This window comes from Cydia fagiglandana, chromosome 19, assembly GCF_963556715.1.
Source record: "Cydia fagiglandana chromosome 19, ilCydFagi1.1, whole genome shotgun sequence".
Taxonomy (NCBI): domain Eukaryota; kingdom Metazoa; phylum Arthropoda; class Insecta; order Lepidoptera; family Tortricidae; genus Cydia; species Cydia fagiglandana.
This window is the reverse complement of record NC_085950.1, coordinates 10,801,694-10,818,620: the sequence shown is the minus strand read 5'-3', so window position 1 is coordinate 10,818,620 and position 16,927 is coordinate 10,801,694. Positions and strand designations below refer to the sequence as shown.

At 38.6% G+C, this 16,927-nt stretch overlaps 1 protein-coding gene and 1 long non-coding RNA gene across 2 annotated transcripts in view; both read left to right on the top strand.

Annotated features, from left to right (window-relative positions):
• LOC134673782 (ras-responsive element-binding protein 1-like) overlaps window positions 1-2,928 on the top strand; it is a 34,706-nt gene extending 31,778 nt beyond the window's left edge. The window contains exon 6 of the mRNA XM_063531808.1: window positions 1,749-2,928. Within this exon, the coding sequence (XP_063387878.1) occupies window positions 1,749-2,007 (259 nt within the window). The 3' untranslated portion in view covers window positions 2,008-2,928. The remainder of the gene's footprint in view (window positions 1-1,748) is intronic.
• The window catches only part of LOC134673802 (uncharacterized), a 253,073-nt gene that overhangs the window by 113,342 nt on the left and 122,804 nt on the right, over window positions 1-16,927 (top strand). The gene's annotated exons all lie outside the window — the stretch shown is intronic.

Sequence of the window (16,927 nt, the reverse complement as noted above, 5' to 3'; positions counted from 1 at the left end):
GAGCCCACGCCGCCGGACACTCCGCAAACTGTTGGCAATGGGTGAGTACTGGTTCATAGTTCAACCTCTGCAGGAGGCGGTTCACGCTCAAACACAGCATGCTGCGGCACAGGAAGAAGCATAGAGATGAGACGGATGATGAGGAGCCCACGCCGCCGGACACTCCGCAAACAGTGGGCAATGGGTGAGTACTGGTTCATAGTTCAACCTCTGCAGGAGGCGGTTCACGCTCAAACACAGCATGCTGCGGCACAGGAAGAAGCATAGAGATGAGACGGATGATGAGGAGCCCACGCCGCCGGACACTCCGCAAACAGTGGGCAATGGGTGAGTACTGGTTCATAGTTCAACCTCTGCAGGAGGCGGTTCACGCTCAAACACAGCATGCTGCGGCACAGGAAGAAGCATAGAGATGAGACGGATGATGAGGAGCCCACGCCGCCGGACACTCCGCAAACAGTGGGCAATGGGTGAGTAACTGGTTCATAGTTCAACCTCTGCAGGAGGCGGTTCACGCTCAAACACAGCATGCTGCGGCACAGGAAGAAGCATAGAGACGAGACGGACGATGAGGAGCCCACGCCGCCGGACACTCCGCAAACTGTTGGCAATGGGTGAGTACTGGTTCATAGTTCAACCTCTGCTGGAGGCGGTTCACACTCAAACACAGCATGCTGCGGCACAGGAAGAAGCATAGAGATGAGACGGATGATGAGGAGCCCACGCCGCCGGACACTCCGCAAACTGTTGGCAATGGGTGAGTACTGGTTCATAGTTCAACCTCTGCAGGAGGCGGTTCACTCTCAAACACAGCATGCTGCGGCACAGGAAGAAGCATAGGGATGAGACGGATGATGAGGAGCCCACGCCGCCGGATACTCCGCAAACTGTTGGCAATGGGTGAGTGTACTGGTTCATAGTTCAACCTCTGCAGGAGGCGGTTCACGCTCAATATACAGTATGCTGCGGCACAGGAAGAAGCATAGAGATGAGACGGATGATGAGGAGCCCACGCCGCCGCACACTCCGCAAACTGTTGGCAATGGGTGAGTACTGGTTCATAGTTCAACCTCTGCAGGAGGCGGTTCACGCTCAAACACAGTATGCTGCGGCACAGGAAGAAGCATAGAGATGAGACGGATGATGAGAAGCCACGCCGCCGGATACTCCGCAAACTGTTGGCAATGGGTGAGTGTACTGGGTCTTAGGTACCGCGCCAATATTTTCAAATTGCGACTGTAATCGGGCTATCATGAACCGAGACGAAGTGCACACCAAGACAGAACGAAATGGCGGCACTGTTACCCCACCTAGGAAACAGGACTAGGTCTTTAAGCCAGTTCAGTCAGTCACTACTGTTCCTGTCCCTTACACATTTTACAAGTACCTATAGTCCAATCCGAAAGAAAGCATAAATAAAACTCAGCAAGTAGCTTATGCACGTACAAAAAAGTAGAAGTGGAAACAAAGTCAAGTAGACGTGAGATCCGCGTTGTGCAGATACGTATCTTAGGTAATCGACTTTATTAACTTAGGTACACGATAGATGTGTATTTTGTTTGCGTTTTAATATATAAATCACTTATATGATTGACTAAGAAATCCAAGATAAAATCAAGATCGAATTCCAAGATAATGACGCAAATCAATATCTTTACACATGGTAAAGCAAATCGGTCATAATTTGATCCGGCCAATTTGATTCCTTTAAAATCGTAGCATAGGTTAACGCTGTATTTTTATTTCAGATACAGCTACCACGAGGACGACGGTTCCGGCAACGAGATCCCGAGCAACGTGAACAACAACAACTCCCCACCGTCACACTATGACAACAAGCTCAAAATTCAAATGACTTCCCGAAAATACTCGTCAGAAACTGAAAATGACACAGAAAATGGCGGCGATCTCATCGGAAAACTACTAGGGATTCCCGACAAAACTATCATCAACAAACTGCTATCGTCCCCGGACGAAGCGGCGAAGTTTCTCGGAGTAAACAAATGAGAGTACGCTTTAGTCTTCGTGATGCCCGCTACTCTCATACTGGCCCCGCGAGGACTAAAACTGCCGCTCCAAATTCAAACGTCAACGAACGTTACAACGCCATCTAGCAACGAGTAGACGCACTAGCGCGTATTTTATTCACGTTATAAATTTTATTGTGTGTTTCTATATCGCTATTCGATAACTAGGTGCCTTTAGCTGCCTTAAATTATATTGAAAGTGTAAACCGTCCTATTTCTGCCTTAATTGTAATTCTTAAAGTGGGTGTCGAGCAACGATTTTTATTTAGTGCCAGTTATAAAAGTACATAATTGTATTTTTATCTGTAATTATAATTAGAATGTAGTTTTACTAGGAATAGGGACTGAATACTGTGTAGTATGTTGATATTTAACTGTTATATCGAGCAGCACGTTTCTGTTACTGGGTTTCGAGCTATGAACCAGAATTTATTGCATTTCCATCTAGTCGCATAATTTCCCACTTTGGTCTTATTTTCACACTTTTTTTTCGAACGTAGTGAAGTCCAGCCAAAAACTTGAAGCAAATCCAAAATTTCTAGTCATTTACCTAAACGTTATTCTTATCGAACCTAAGCTATGATACCAAATTGCGAGTAATATTTAAATTTCATGTAAGTAATATAAGTCAGTTATATTAAATAGACCTCATAATACCAACCAATGATAGACCTAGATTTCGAATTAAGAACGTAAGAGTTTCATTGTATTTTCAATATTTCATCTTTTCTATTTTCTTCCTGTTTCTTCAAAAATCTTTTAAATAGGTCTCATCTCACCTAAGTATACATTATTAATTGTCGTAAGTACGTATATGAATGACATTTTATTTGCTCAAAACCAGCATTTCTTTACAGCGAATTTTAGATACTTCGTAGTTATAATTATGGATAAACATATTGTAAGCTTAATATAGAATCCGAATGCAAAATAAGGTTATGCTTTCAACCAAAGGTGGACATTAGTTTACCAGATTGGTAAGAAATTTTATTAAATTTATTTGTTAGTTTTTGAGAAGCGTTTTATTTTATTTCTACATGTCTATCGGTGGGGCAATATATTATAATTAAAAGGGTTATAAATCCTATAGAATTAGTTTTAGGTTAGTTTTGAGTCTCCTTCATTGGATTGACACATCATACGCTAGAATATACCTAAGTCCGATTGTGCTTTGTATATTTTGAATTGCTTATAAAATACCAAATAAATTATATATATTAGATTAAAAACGTATTAATTAGATGATAAATGTATATTATGAGTAATCGTACCTACGTTATTTTCTCTAAAATCTGGATATAAGCAATATAGTAAGTCACTGTACGTTTTATTAGCGTTTTAATTAGATATTCTTAATTGAAAATGTTTTAAAATAATAATTAATAATATTATCGTACACCAAAGTAAGTTAATTAATTCTAAGTTGATACAAAATCCTGCTTGATGTCAATTATAGTTAGAAAAAGAGAATGTTCTCGACATAATGTTGTGTAATTACCTATTTATTTCAATTAAAATTATTTGCTACTTTTACTTAGGGCCATGTGCATGACTTTTTATTTTTTATGTGTCACTTAATTATAAGTATTGGTAGTTAATTACTTAATTAGCAAGTAATAAAATATAGGTAAGTTAATATTTAAGAGTGGCAACACCGCTTGGCCTTTCAATCGTAGTATTCGTGTGTAGTGTGTCGTTTTAATAATTACTATAAATAATGAATAATTATGAATTAAAATATATACCAATACTGAATATGTGACTTATAGTTCTTGACTTTAAATGTAGTAAGATGTTTACTATTCACTTTATGCCTGTCTTTCTTTAATGCAATATGGGTGTCGTTTTAAAAACGTTTTTGTGAATTAAATTTTGTGTATAATAAATACAAATGTTTTATTTTCTGCTCTCTTAAAACCTACGACTTTCAAAGTTTGCCGAAATTCAGCAAAGACACAGAATAAATAATAGTACTAGGTAAAGATACGAAATATGCTCTAGCTGACTGCAACATAATTATGTAATACATAAAAAATGTAATATGCATTTCCATTCAATTCAACATTAATGCTCTCACAACTTCTCTTAATTTTTAAAGATTTAAAAAAGATTTTTCCAAGAACAATTAAAAACAAAACTCCATTACCCAACATTAATTTTATAAAATGATTCACATAATTATACTTTTAATATTACTGACACCTAGTGGCAAGTAGCAAAAAACTTTATTACGACTACTCGTCACTAGATGGCATTAACAATGTTACCATATGAAAAATAAAATTAACTGTTACAAAATACTTTAACATAAATATTTTACAATATACTCACATTTATACGTATTACATTTAATTATGCGTAATAATAGTAACAAATACACACAAATAAATCTCAATACAATTAATTTCTGAATGCATCTGAAGCCCACTTGAGCCGATTCTAGCCAATCAGCGGTCTATGATGCCGGTGTACAAAAATATGCAGTACAATGGGGTAAACATTACTACATAATAAACGTGCACGAAACTTTCAATACAAGTAATAATTTATTATATCTTGGTTTTACTGAAATTCAGTAAACCAGTTCACTTTGGGACATCAGGCTGAGTGAGGACCTTTTAGAGCAATTCTCTGTTCCTTTAAATATTAATTTGTATACTTAAGGAAAATTAACATTTTTCTACTATGATCTTCTATTTATTATGGGTAATCAAATATACTGTTACTGTCTGTCTTTCAGGCCCCCCTGAGGACGGGGGCCCTGGGCACGGGCCCCATATGCCCTTATGGTAAAGACGGTACCTACTGTCTGCAACGATTTTGATAGCACACACGCAGTGCAAGTGCTATTTATATTATACGTCATAAGTCATAATTTCATAAAAGTTTGACGTTAAAATTAACACTTGCACTGTGTGTGCCATCAAAATCGTTGCAGACTTATCTCCAAAGAGTAAAGTAAGTATATAGGTATATAGGCTTTTCTCTCTGACTCAACCTAGGGTCATTGCGATAGTTTTCGTCCAGCTCTAGTTTTCGTCCACTTGACGAAACTTGAATATTGAATATCTTCATTCCCGCACAAATTTGGACTTATTGCAATCCTTAATATGTAAGCAATTCATCTATCTACATAAAAAATATATTTCGCAAGTAGCAAATTAAAAATGAAATGTATTATTTGCCAATCCGTCAAGTGGATGGAAACTGGCACTTGGATGGTAAAACTGACGCAATTACCCTATATATTTCTCAGTTCAGTTAGGTTGGACTCTTCCAAACTTTCGGTTTTTCTTTTTTTATAAAAAAATTAAACAAATTATAACATCAAAAAAATACTTTAACGTCATTTTGCATAAAATACGAGAAGTCAAAGTTCACAAATAAATATTTCGCAAATAATGGTAAAAAATAGTTTTGAGTTGGTCACCCCATATGTGAGTGAAGGAATTTTTAAGAAATAGAAATATGGAGTGTAGAAGTAAAGGAGAGCTATCTTTTATGATAAGACGGTTGTAAAAGTGTCCAGCTGTCAGCTTAAAGAATAGTTCGAAATCTCTCCGGTGGCGCTAGTAGGTAGTACCGGGAACTAACATGAATTTAGACCTTATTGACTGAGTGAAGTGCGCTGTCAGTTTTTTGAAATTTTATTAAAAATTTTCATAAAGTGATTTATTTAATTTAGGATTTCCTTGTGCAGTAAAACTAGCCGCCCCTGTCTCAGTACGCATCATATAGACTGCCACCTCTGTTATCTAGCCACCTCGGGCCTGGGCTTACCAGGCCTTAAGCCCCACATTCACACTCCTACCTTGTAGGCCGCCTCGTAGTCCGCCTCGTTGGGTAGGATTGTGTATGGGGGTTGCGGACTACGAGCCGTCCTACAAACGGCTAAACGGTAGGACGGCTCGTATTATCGTATTATCGACTACGAGGCGGCCTACAAGGTAGGAGTGTGAATGTGGGGCTTTAGGGCAAATCCACCGCTATAGGATATATTTTCTATAGTAAAAATGGGAAAAGTTTGCATCGTAAACAGTTGCCAAAGTGGGCGTAAGAGGAAAAAACAGAAAAATGTTACGAAATCCGTATCTTTTTTCCAACCAACGGTAAGTATGTAATTTTCACTACACCTTATAAAACAAAGTCCTCCGCCGCGACTGTCTGTTCGTGGGTTTGAATGTATCTTTGCGATAAACAAACTACTGGACGGTTTCAGTTCGATTTTCATGCGGTTTTCACCTATCAATAGAGTGATTCTTGAGGAAGGTTTACGTATATAATTTGTTGACTATAGTTCGTTTTTTTTAGCATTAGAAAGAACTTGCAAGAAGGTAAGCGATTTTGACATGTCTTTTAATTGAAAAACGCTTTTTAAAATTCAAAAACTATTACTGATGAAAGCAGAAGAATATAAATGATCGTATTAGATTCATAATTGTTACATATTTGCCGTAACTTATTTTTAAAATGTGTTTTTCAATTAAAAGACATCAAGATTGTTTACCTAATTTCTAATGCTAAAAAAAACGAACTATAGTGCGAAGCCGGTCGCTAGTTATTTAATAAAATATTATATTGTGATTTTTATATTTTTCTTATAAAATTCACAATTTCACTTCAACAATTCTTCATTTTTCTATTAATTCTCAGACTCCGGCACGGTTAGAAAGTTGGAAAAAGTCGTTAGGAATTGCATTAAAAGCAAATGATTATATTTGCCATCTTCATTTTAAAGAAGAAAATATAAATATGTACGAAAAGTTAACTATTAAAGGAGAGCTCAAATATATTCCTACACAAAGAAAAACGCTTAAGGAAGAAGCTGTGCCCACGATTGAGCATCAGTTTATTCCCATTCCCGAACATGAACTCCAAGCCAATACTATTCACATAGAGGAATCTTTCGAACCATACCCCAATCAACCTAAGGACGAGCAGCAACAACAAATCAATGCCGAGCAACAGGAATTATCAGAAGATCAAAATGATTCTAATAATTTAATGGATTATGAAATGATACAACAGGACTTTGCGGAACCATTGTTTAGTCAATATCAGGATACTAATGTAACAATAAATCCAATAGAGAATTTTAAAAGTAAGTTTCGGGCATTTTCGTTGTTGCCGCCTTTTTGGCTACATGCAGAAAATCCTAATGGGCTGGTATTTATGCGAATGGATCCAAAAACTCAGAAGATTAAACATCATATACGTTTAAACGATGATCTAACTGTCACTGTAAGTGTTTATTAATGTAACAATAAAATTCGGTTGGCATGATTTGAATTTGTAACGAAACATAATTGCTATTTAATTGCAGGTAATTTTTCCCAATAATGAACAATTGCCACTAAAGGAGAAAATTAATTCATATGACAACACCTACGATTACTTAAAATCTTTTTTTTTTTTTTTTTTTTTTTTTTTTTTTTTTTTTTTTTTTTTTTTTTTTTTTTTTTTTTTTTATTATGCATGGGTTTACTCATGGCCACAGACTAGCCGAGGCGTAGACGTGGCCTACGATGGAGCGAGCTCGCCCAGAAGGTGCCTGTTCACTCTTGATTTGAAGGTTGCCGGGTTATAAGAGCACGGAAATATAGACGCCGGCAAGGAATTCCATTCCTTGGCAGTGCGCATAAGGAAAGTAGAAGCAAAGCGCTTAGTGCGAATTGGCGGAATATCTACCAAGTAAGGATGGAAACCGGCCGTGCGTCTAAAAGTCCGATGGTAGAATGGGGACGGTGGAATGAGCTCGTGTAGCTCTTGAGCACACTCCCCGAAGTGCAACCTGTAGAATACCGACAGGCTGGCGACTTTCCGCCGATGGGCCAAAGTTTGAAGCTTAGCCGTTAGCTTCTTGTCGCCAATCATCCTCCTGGCTCTGCGCTCCACTGAGTCCAAAGCGGCGAGTTGGTATTTAGCTGAGCCATCCCACAGGTGGCTGCAATACTCCATACACGACCGGACTTGAGCTTTGTAAAGTGTTAGAAGCTGTCCAGGTGTGAAGTATCGCCTCACCTTATTTAGGACGCCCAGCTTTCTGGCCGCAGTTTGTGCTTTAGACTCAATGAAGCTGCCGAAGCCGAGGACTGAACTCAGCTCCATGCCGAGGAGTTCCAGGCTGTCGGTAATAGGTACAGATGCACCCCGGAAAGAAGGAGTCAGGTCGAATGGACTCCGTTTAGCGGAAAATAGACACGCCTGCGTTTTGGAGGCATTGAACGTGACCAGATTGTCATCACCCCACTGGGAAACGAGACTAAGGGTCAAGTTCATTCGCTCAACCATGGCCTCTCTCTGTGAACGTATATCCTCCCTGCTGTCCCTTGCACTAGCCAAATATCTCTCAACAACCGTACTGTCATCTGCATAACCTACAATGCTGGGTTGCAGCATGTCGTTAATGTGGAGCAGGAAAAGGGTTGCGGAGAGAACAGACCCCTGAGGAACACCGGCGTCAATGGCCATGAGGTCCGAAGACTTAAAATCGGTTGAAAGATGGCCTTTATGCGTTGGTACTCAGATTGACGACAATAAGTAAGTTTTGGTAGATTGTTAACCAAGGGATGAACGCAGTGAGAGTATAGTCCGAGGCTAAAATGATGCCATTCACCCGAGTTAAACACTCTACTTTTCATTTCGAATACGAGGAACCTAGCCCCAAAGCTTGTACTATGGGTGTAGGCGATAATACAACTGTTTGCAGTTGTCTTATGAATATATATACCATAATGTAACAGTTGTATTTAAAATAAAAGGATAACTCGTAAGCCTAACTTTGATTTTATTTAACATTTTTGTCATTCAAAATATTGTATGTAACGGTACATTAAATAGGTCTTAATTCTTGAACCTATCCTATTAAAACTCGACTTTTATGTGTATTTTAAGAACCCTTATTATGTAGGTACCTGTAGATTAAAGCACTATTTATACATAAACAATGGTACAGGAGAATAATAAAAGATAAAAACGAATTTATCTAATATATAATTTCATCAATTTTCAGATTTTGTAAAGGAGTGATTATTTGGTGATGATACTTACGAAAGAAATCAACAGTACCCAAGATGTAAATCTTGTCGAATATTACGAAATCGTTTGCAGAACCGTAATTCCACTTCAACTCTATTACAAAAAATGGCAGAAGCAAAACAGCGCGCTTCAAATCTTGTACATAAATGCAAGCGTCTGAAGAGGACGGTAAGTCTTATGCCGGCTACATACGTACGATAAATCGTTGCGATAAGACTGTGCAGTCCGACTGTGCAGATAAATCGAACCGTGTGTATGACAAATCGTTACGATAATCGACAATCGGACTGCACAGTTTTATCGCAACGATTTATCGTTACGTATGTAGCCGGCATTAAAGCCGTAACAGACTACCGCACCGCGCCACGACCTTGATGGTGCGGTTAAAATATCTCTTTCACGCTCCAAATTATAGCTACATCCTTAGCCCCCTCCAGACTATGCGCGTGAATCGCGGGCGAAGCCGCGAACGCGAGTGTGGAGTCGATTTCGCAGGTCTGCGTTCTGGACTCCACACTCGCGTTCGCGGCTTCGCCCGCGATTCACGCGCATAGTCTGGAGGGGGCTCTTAACGCACGTACGGCGACCACCTTACGACTATCGATACGTGCGCCGCACCGCACTAAAGTCGCGGTATGGTGCGGTAGTCTGTTACGGCTTTTTATCAAAAACATATTAAATAAATAAATAATAGGGAACATCTAAAGGCCCCTGTACATAATGGGCCAGCGCCGGCCAGGCCAAGGGACGCTGCCATGCGGTAGAATGAGGTAGCAATATCACTTGCTCCCTCTAACGCATAAATACCAATTTGGCTCGCCGAATTCAACCGCCGATAATGACCGATATTACCGATAAAATGAAGTGCAGATGCAAGAATACCAATTTGTGAGGCCAGTCTGGATACCATTTCTGGATTTTTTCAATGTAGAGGGCTCTAATATCACCATAAATCTAAAATTAGAGATTGACGCCAATTTCATTTCTGATAAAATCAACCGATTTGATCAGTCCCGTCTGGATACCACTTTACTTAGCTGTTGTTTTTTATTCGCACACCCGCTTATGGGTCGTTCTACCGTTTCGTGCCGATTTGGTGTCCGAGCCCACATCAAGCCTTAAAATTATAATTTTTTACATGTGGTTATTTTTAAAAGGTATGTTTATGTGGTACGGAAAATGCGCCAGTTTTGGAATTTAGCTAAACCTAATGATCTACTAAATAAAAATTAAAAACATGCGAAAAATTCATTTCCCTCGGCATAAAATGGCGTACCATTGGTTTCAAAAATTTAAAAACACTATTATTTGCAGATAAACCCTACTTTCCATTATTGTTTATAAATAAGCAAATAATCAGTATTATAATGGTACGTGGTACGTATTTTTAAAGTTAAATTATCATAGAGAGAACGCACTTTTTAATTTTGTCACGCGAAAAACTTCATTTTCACTCTAAAAAATTGCCACTCATGCCAAATCTAAACGCGCCTTTATTCACGAATACCTGTGATTGCTACATGTTTTTACTACCTTAGTCTACCGCAATACGTCAACGAAGAAGGTTTCGCGCTCTTGATTTACGAGTAATTTTGGTTCTCCTCACCGGAAAGGCACTTTGTCACGGTTACTACTCATTTCTATCCATTAAGTAATTTGGTGCTATATATTGCAAAAAAAAATCACCTTGTTAATAATCTGTTAGCAGTTTGGCATATCTTCATTACTTTTACTTGATGACATTCTAGCCTTAAAGACGATAAAGAAATTTAAAAAAACCGTCGAAAGTTCATTCCACTCCAATTCATTCCTCTCCATTTCTTCCAATATTTTCGGGTGAAGGAAATGAACCAGTTTGGAAGGAAATGAACAATAATTTTGTATGACAGATGTGATACCTTTTTATGTTTTTAGCCCACAGCCCAAAAGTTATATGCACACAAACGCTCTCAAATCATAACTCTCATGTTTTGAAACGAATGTAGGTATGTCCCATTCTTTCGACTTCGTTAGACCGTTTGACAGAGTTTCAGGGTATAGGTTCTTTCTTACCTATACCCGACACTATGTCATGGGAATCCTGTTGGTTGTGGATCGCGTAAGCGTAAGTAGTCTCTTTTTTCATGGCAAATATTGTAAATATATCGGATAGATACATCATATTTCCAACATTTTATAAATGCGGAACATTTTGGACAGGTGACCCATTGAAACTTATCTAAAGCCTAACTTATCTGCTAATTAACATACTGAAAACTTTTTATAGTCCTTGAATAAAGCTCAAGAGCGAGCCCTCCGAGGGCAGATATTTATGAGGAGGGTCTCACAAAGATCTGCTACCGGGAGCAAATCTTGTGCTAAGTTAAAAATACGGGTTGGCCGTATCAGGGAAATTTCTTGTAACTTTGTAACCGTTTAAAGGCCAAGCTTTAGAAAAATCCAGAAAGTTCATGAAACAATGGTTCAACACCATCTAGAACTGGAGAGGAGCGTCCCATTCCCACCCCTTTCTGCGAGTTCCACAAAGAAAGAGCAGGCAACTCGGAGCGTCCGATTATGGCGCGCCTTCCTGCAAGGCTGAAAGCCGAGCTTTCGCAGGAAAGTAGACCTTAAATTGTTTCAAAGCCGAAATGCAAGCGATACCGAAAGGCGAGCTCCGCATGAGGTGTTCAAAATTTCTTTTAACTATTGGCAGCGGGCACAATCGTGCGAAGTCAAAGACTGAGCTTCAGTGGAGCTGACCTCAAACAAGAACCAATAGCCGAATGTATTATAAAGCAAGGCCGACGGCCCGGGAGAGCTTCAGATAGGGGCACATTTCCGTACAAGGCCAAATATCAATCTGTAAGAGTGCAGAACTTTGCTAAGTGAGGCCAAAGGCCGAGATCCGCATAAACGCTTAAGGCCCAGTCTGTCTGATCACGTTGCGCTTCCATAGAAGACCTAACTTGAGAACTAAGAGAGCTTGAAATTTAACCAATGTGATCTCGGACCCTCCTGCGGCTTGACCTTTGCATTTTTCCACGAAAGTGCGACTTGTTGAGTCTACAACCGTATGGAGTTTGTTATTTATAATAAGTATTTTGATTATTCGGGCGTACTCGGCCCTTGGCCTCTATCTACACAGGGTGTTGGTGTTTCGCAGAGTACGCTATTCGACCTCGAACGGCTTTAGAGCTCAACATCGTGTTTGCGGTCCGCTAGTTTGCTTTTTAATACACAACTATATGTACGTCTCCAAGCTCTGCTGTCCTGCAGCTTTACTTCGGCCCGCCGTTCCCTTTGAAATGGCTTATCATGGTAGTGTCCTAAATGTAATATCTGGCCAACTTCATTCTTTAAAAAAACAGCATCTGCCCTTTACAAAGACGGCTAAGTCACTTGACCTACTAGAAAGTTTAAAATTATGCCGCAGTTCTCTCCCGAATAATATCAAAACTAACGATTGTTTTTTATAACAATTTCTAGATAATTTAAGCTTTTTTAATTTCATTTATGTAAGCAGTTTTTTACATTACAAATCTCATTATTATATGTTTCTAGTTCTGACAAATAATGAGACCGAAGAGAAATACTGAAACATCGTAAAAAGTATTGTTAAAAAGTAGGTTATTATATTAAACAGGTCAACAGGGTAGATATACTTTTTAAAAGCCAAGCTATTTATGGTTCCATCGTTTAAAATATTATCACTTTGATTTTGACCAATAAAGTTAATTGTTAGCTGTGAACACCCTTGTGACTGCTCACGACGGTTATGGATGATTTCAGATTTTAATCATTTAGTGAAATGTTTTCGAACATCTACTTTGGATGATAAGCTACAAGAGTTCAAGGTTAATTAAGAGTAATGCATGAGTAATGATAATTTTAAAAATATACAAGGTGTAATTATTATATCTGACCAAACTCTGAGGGGTGAATATGTAGGTCATACTGAACAACTTTTACTATAGCCAACCCTGAAATCACGAAAAAGAAATCGCCTGTTTAATAGAAAACATTGACTCTACTGATTCACCGCAATATGTATGAGACAGCAGATTTTTTTCACGATTTCGGGGCTGGTCCCATAGTATAAGTTGTTAAGTATGACCTATATATATTCACCCCTCAGAGTTTGGTCAGAGATAACAATTTCGCCTTGTATAAAATGATAATACGAAGTCAAACTAATGTAATATTCTTTTTTCAGACCCCTTACGGAACTGTGAAAAAAAGACATTGGGAAGCGGTATTAGAGGAAGAGAATTATCGTCAGCCTAACTTAAAAATCGCTTACAAGTTAACACCAGCGCATTTGAAACCGAAAGGTTTTCAAGTAATGAATGTTCCTCTTGCAACTGAAGTATGTACCTATAAATATAATCAATAATTCTCATTGATTGTCCGGATTTATTTCGTAGGACTTTCGGCTCATCAAAACTAATATTATTAATCTTATAAAAACAGGTGTTTGGTCACGAAATTTCGGTCGCCATGGCTCACTATCAACCCTATTGCGAGGAATTGAAGGATTCAACTGCAACACAAAAATTTATTGATCTTGTATTCAATTTGATACAAGCTATGTCTTCGCGTATACCAAGAGATGCTCTGTACGTGAATGAAAATTGCAGACGAAGAAAGGTAAGAAATAGTTGGCGATTAAAATTAAGGTCAATGCGGAGAAGACCGTCTATCAGCTAAGTCCGTCTACTCACTATAACATTTAAGGGAAGACCGTCATAAAGAAAGACCGGCCGGACGGTGCCTTAAACCAGAAGTAGCCAACCTTTTAATGTATTTTTGTTAGTAGATACCTCTTATAGTGAAGAATATTTTATGCCGATTATAATTAGAATTAATATAATTATGCGTTGCTGGTAGTGAATATTATGTGTTAATGTTAATATGCCGGAACCGCCGCCGCCTCGCAACCTGAATATATCCCTTGGCACCTATACAGCCTATACTGTAATTTTTAGTTTAATATAAAAATTAGGAACATTTAAAAATTTGTATGGAATATATTTTTTGCTCCTTACTAATATCTGTAAATGTCTACTACTGACTATACTTTTGTGTAGAGAAGCGGCCGTCTCCTTTCCTCTTAATATTTCATTGTATAGCTTTGAATCTTGTTTACTTAATGAAGAAATACTTTTTTCAGGCGATCCAGGAATTTTTAGAATTCCTTGCAGACTGGGAAAAGCTCGAAAAAAAAATACCTGTGTCAAGGAGCACGTTAACTGGATTAAAAGTAACTTTACGGGCAACACTTGAAATTTTGGATATGCTGAATGTTGCATGTGATTACAAGTATTTGATGACAGCAACCCTATCTCAAGATCCGTTGGAGGTAATTAATAATTACTAATTATGTAATCCAATGAATATGAATCTGCTTATATGGAATCTGCATCATGTATGCTGCCTTACTTTTGGAGAAAGTCCAGAAAGCCTTTTTAAAAATAAAAAATAAATTAAAATTCATTAATTCAAGCTAATTATACTCATATTTTTACATTATTTACATTTTGATTACACAACATTAATAACATTACATTTAAATATAATCTACTAAAATTAACAATAAAATTTAAAAATTTACAAATCACATTAAAGAATAATGATATACAATATATACACAAAAACAAAACAATACATACAAAACTAACCTACACCTGTCCTTACATGCCTGTTGCAACAGTGCACAATATAAGGAAGGACAGTCAAGCCGATCTGCGATCATCGCCAGGACAGTGTTGGCGCTGGCCCGCACGCGCCGCACCAGCGCAGCTGCGCGCACGCGCATGGTGGCGTGAAAACAGGCCGTGTGGGCCCCCGCGAACATGCCCGAAGCGCTACAGTAGCGGGGCAGCCCCAACACCGCCCTGAATGCGTTATTGTACTGGACGCGGAGCGCGTTGTACGCTCTTTGCGTGTAGTCCGCCCACAGGCCACACGTGTACAGCGACGTGCAGTACGCTTTGAAAAGCGTTATCTTCACGTCACTACTACAACGAGCAAACCTGCGAGCCAACATGTTCGCCCTTACGCACAACGCCCTCCGCTCCCGCTCCATATCCACATCATCCTTGAGGTCCGCAGTAACAATATGCCCTAGGTACTTGAAACTCTGTACTCTGTCTAAGAGAGCTCCGTTAAGCATGACAGGTGGCACATATTTTTTTAGGATACAGTTCCTACCTAGTCCATATACTTAATGTACCCATCAATATATTTCTGCCTGGTGTTTTTGGGTTTAATTCTTTTGAAATGAGGCGTAACTTTGGGCTGTGGACGTTTTTTATCGCTTACCTTCTTTCTAATGCTAAAAAAACGAACATAGCCATACAAATATTAGTACTATTATAAATGCAAAAGTGTGTCTGTTACCTCTTCACGCTTAAACCGCTGAACCAATTTAGATAAAATTATGGAGATAGTTTGAGACCCGAGGTCCTATATTTTTTATTGAATAATAATTTTGACTTGTTTTCAGAGATTTTTCTCCGTCATGAGATATTCGTGTGGAGGAAACGATCACCCTGATCCCAAAATGTTTGCACAAGTTTACCGATTGGCGTCTTGTTTTTCCCTAATACGCCCTCCGAAAGGTTGTAACGTTTCCGGCAAAGATTTGCTGAAGAACTTACTAGGAGCAAAGGATATGGTAACTGGTTCAAACGAGGCTAAGCAAGCATGGCTGGAAAGCCTCGACCATATACTAGATAATGGTGAACCATTGATTGATGGTTATGAAGACCATGACTACAACGAGGCTGTCACCAGTGACGCGGTGCAGTCTTACATTGCTGGGTACATCGTCCGCAAATTGCGAAAAATCGTAAAATGCAATAATTGTTTGAAACTCATACAGATGAGTCCCAATGAGGGAAAAATGTTAATGAGAAACGACGTAATCGATAAAATGGATTTATACGGCGGGTTAATTTATGCTAGTGACGATCTATTCAATCTGACCAAAATGATAGAGAAATGTGTGTTAAGAGCAATAAGCAAAGCTTTAACCAATATGGAGACGATCAGTGAAATTACGCAAGAATTACAAAAAGAAACATTGATAAAAGTTGGATGTGCCGACCATTCCAAACAAGTATCAAAAAAAATTATCGATATGTACGTAGTTATGCGAGCCCACTTTCTGGCAAAATATGAAAATAAACGTTACGACGCAGCCAAAACCAAAACTAAAATGAACAGGAAAAATGCCAAGTTATTGTCTTAATTACTAGTAGTTCGCCCCGAACTAAGAACTCGTATTCGCTGAAAACTACTGCGCACACTCAGGTTTTGATTTCCAACTCAATCTCACTAGTGATACCTACTAATACTTTATATACGAGATTACCGCCACGTGGGATGTTGACTCGACGATCATTGTTGCGATAGTCGTCTCGGATTTTTTTCCGTCATGAGATATTCGTGTGGAGGAAACGATCACCCTGATCCCAAAATGTTTGCACAAGTTTACCGATTCGCGTCTCGTTTTTCCCTAATACGCCCGGTTGTAATGTTTCCGGCAAGGATTTGCTGAAGAACTTACTAGGAGCGAAGGATCTGGTAACCATTGATTCATGGTTATGAAGACCATGATTACAACGAGGCTATAAACCAGTGACGCGGTTCAGTCTTACATTGCTGGGTACATCGTCCGCAAATTGCGAAAAATCGTAAAATGCAATAATTGTTTAAAACTCATACAAATGAGTCCTAATGAGGGAAAACTGTTAGTGAGAAACGACGTAATCGATAAAATGGATTTATACGGCGGGTTAATTTATGCTAGTGACGATCTATTCAATCTGACCAAAATGATAGAGAAATGTATGTTAAGAGTAATAAGCAAAGCTTTA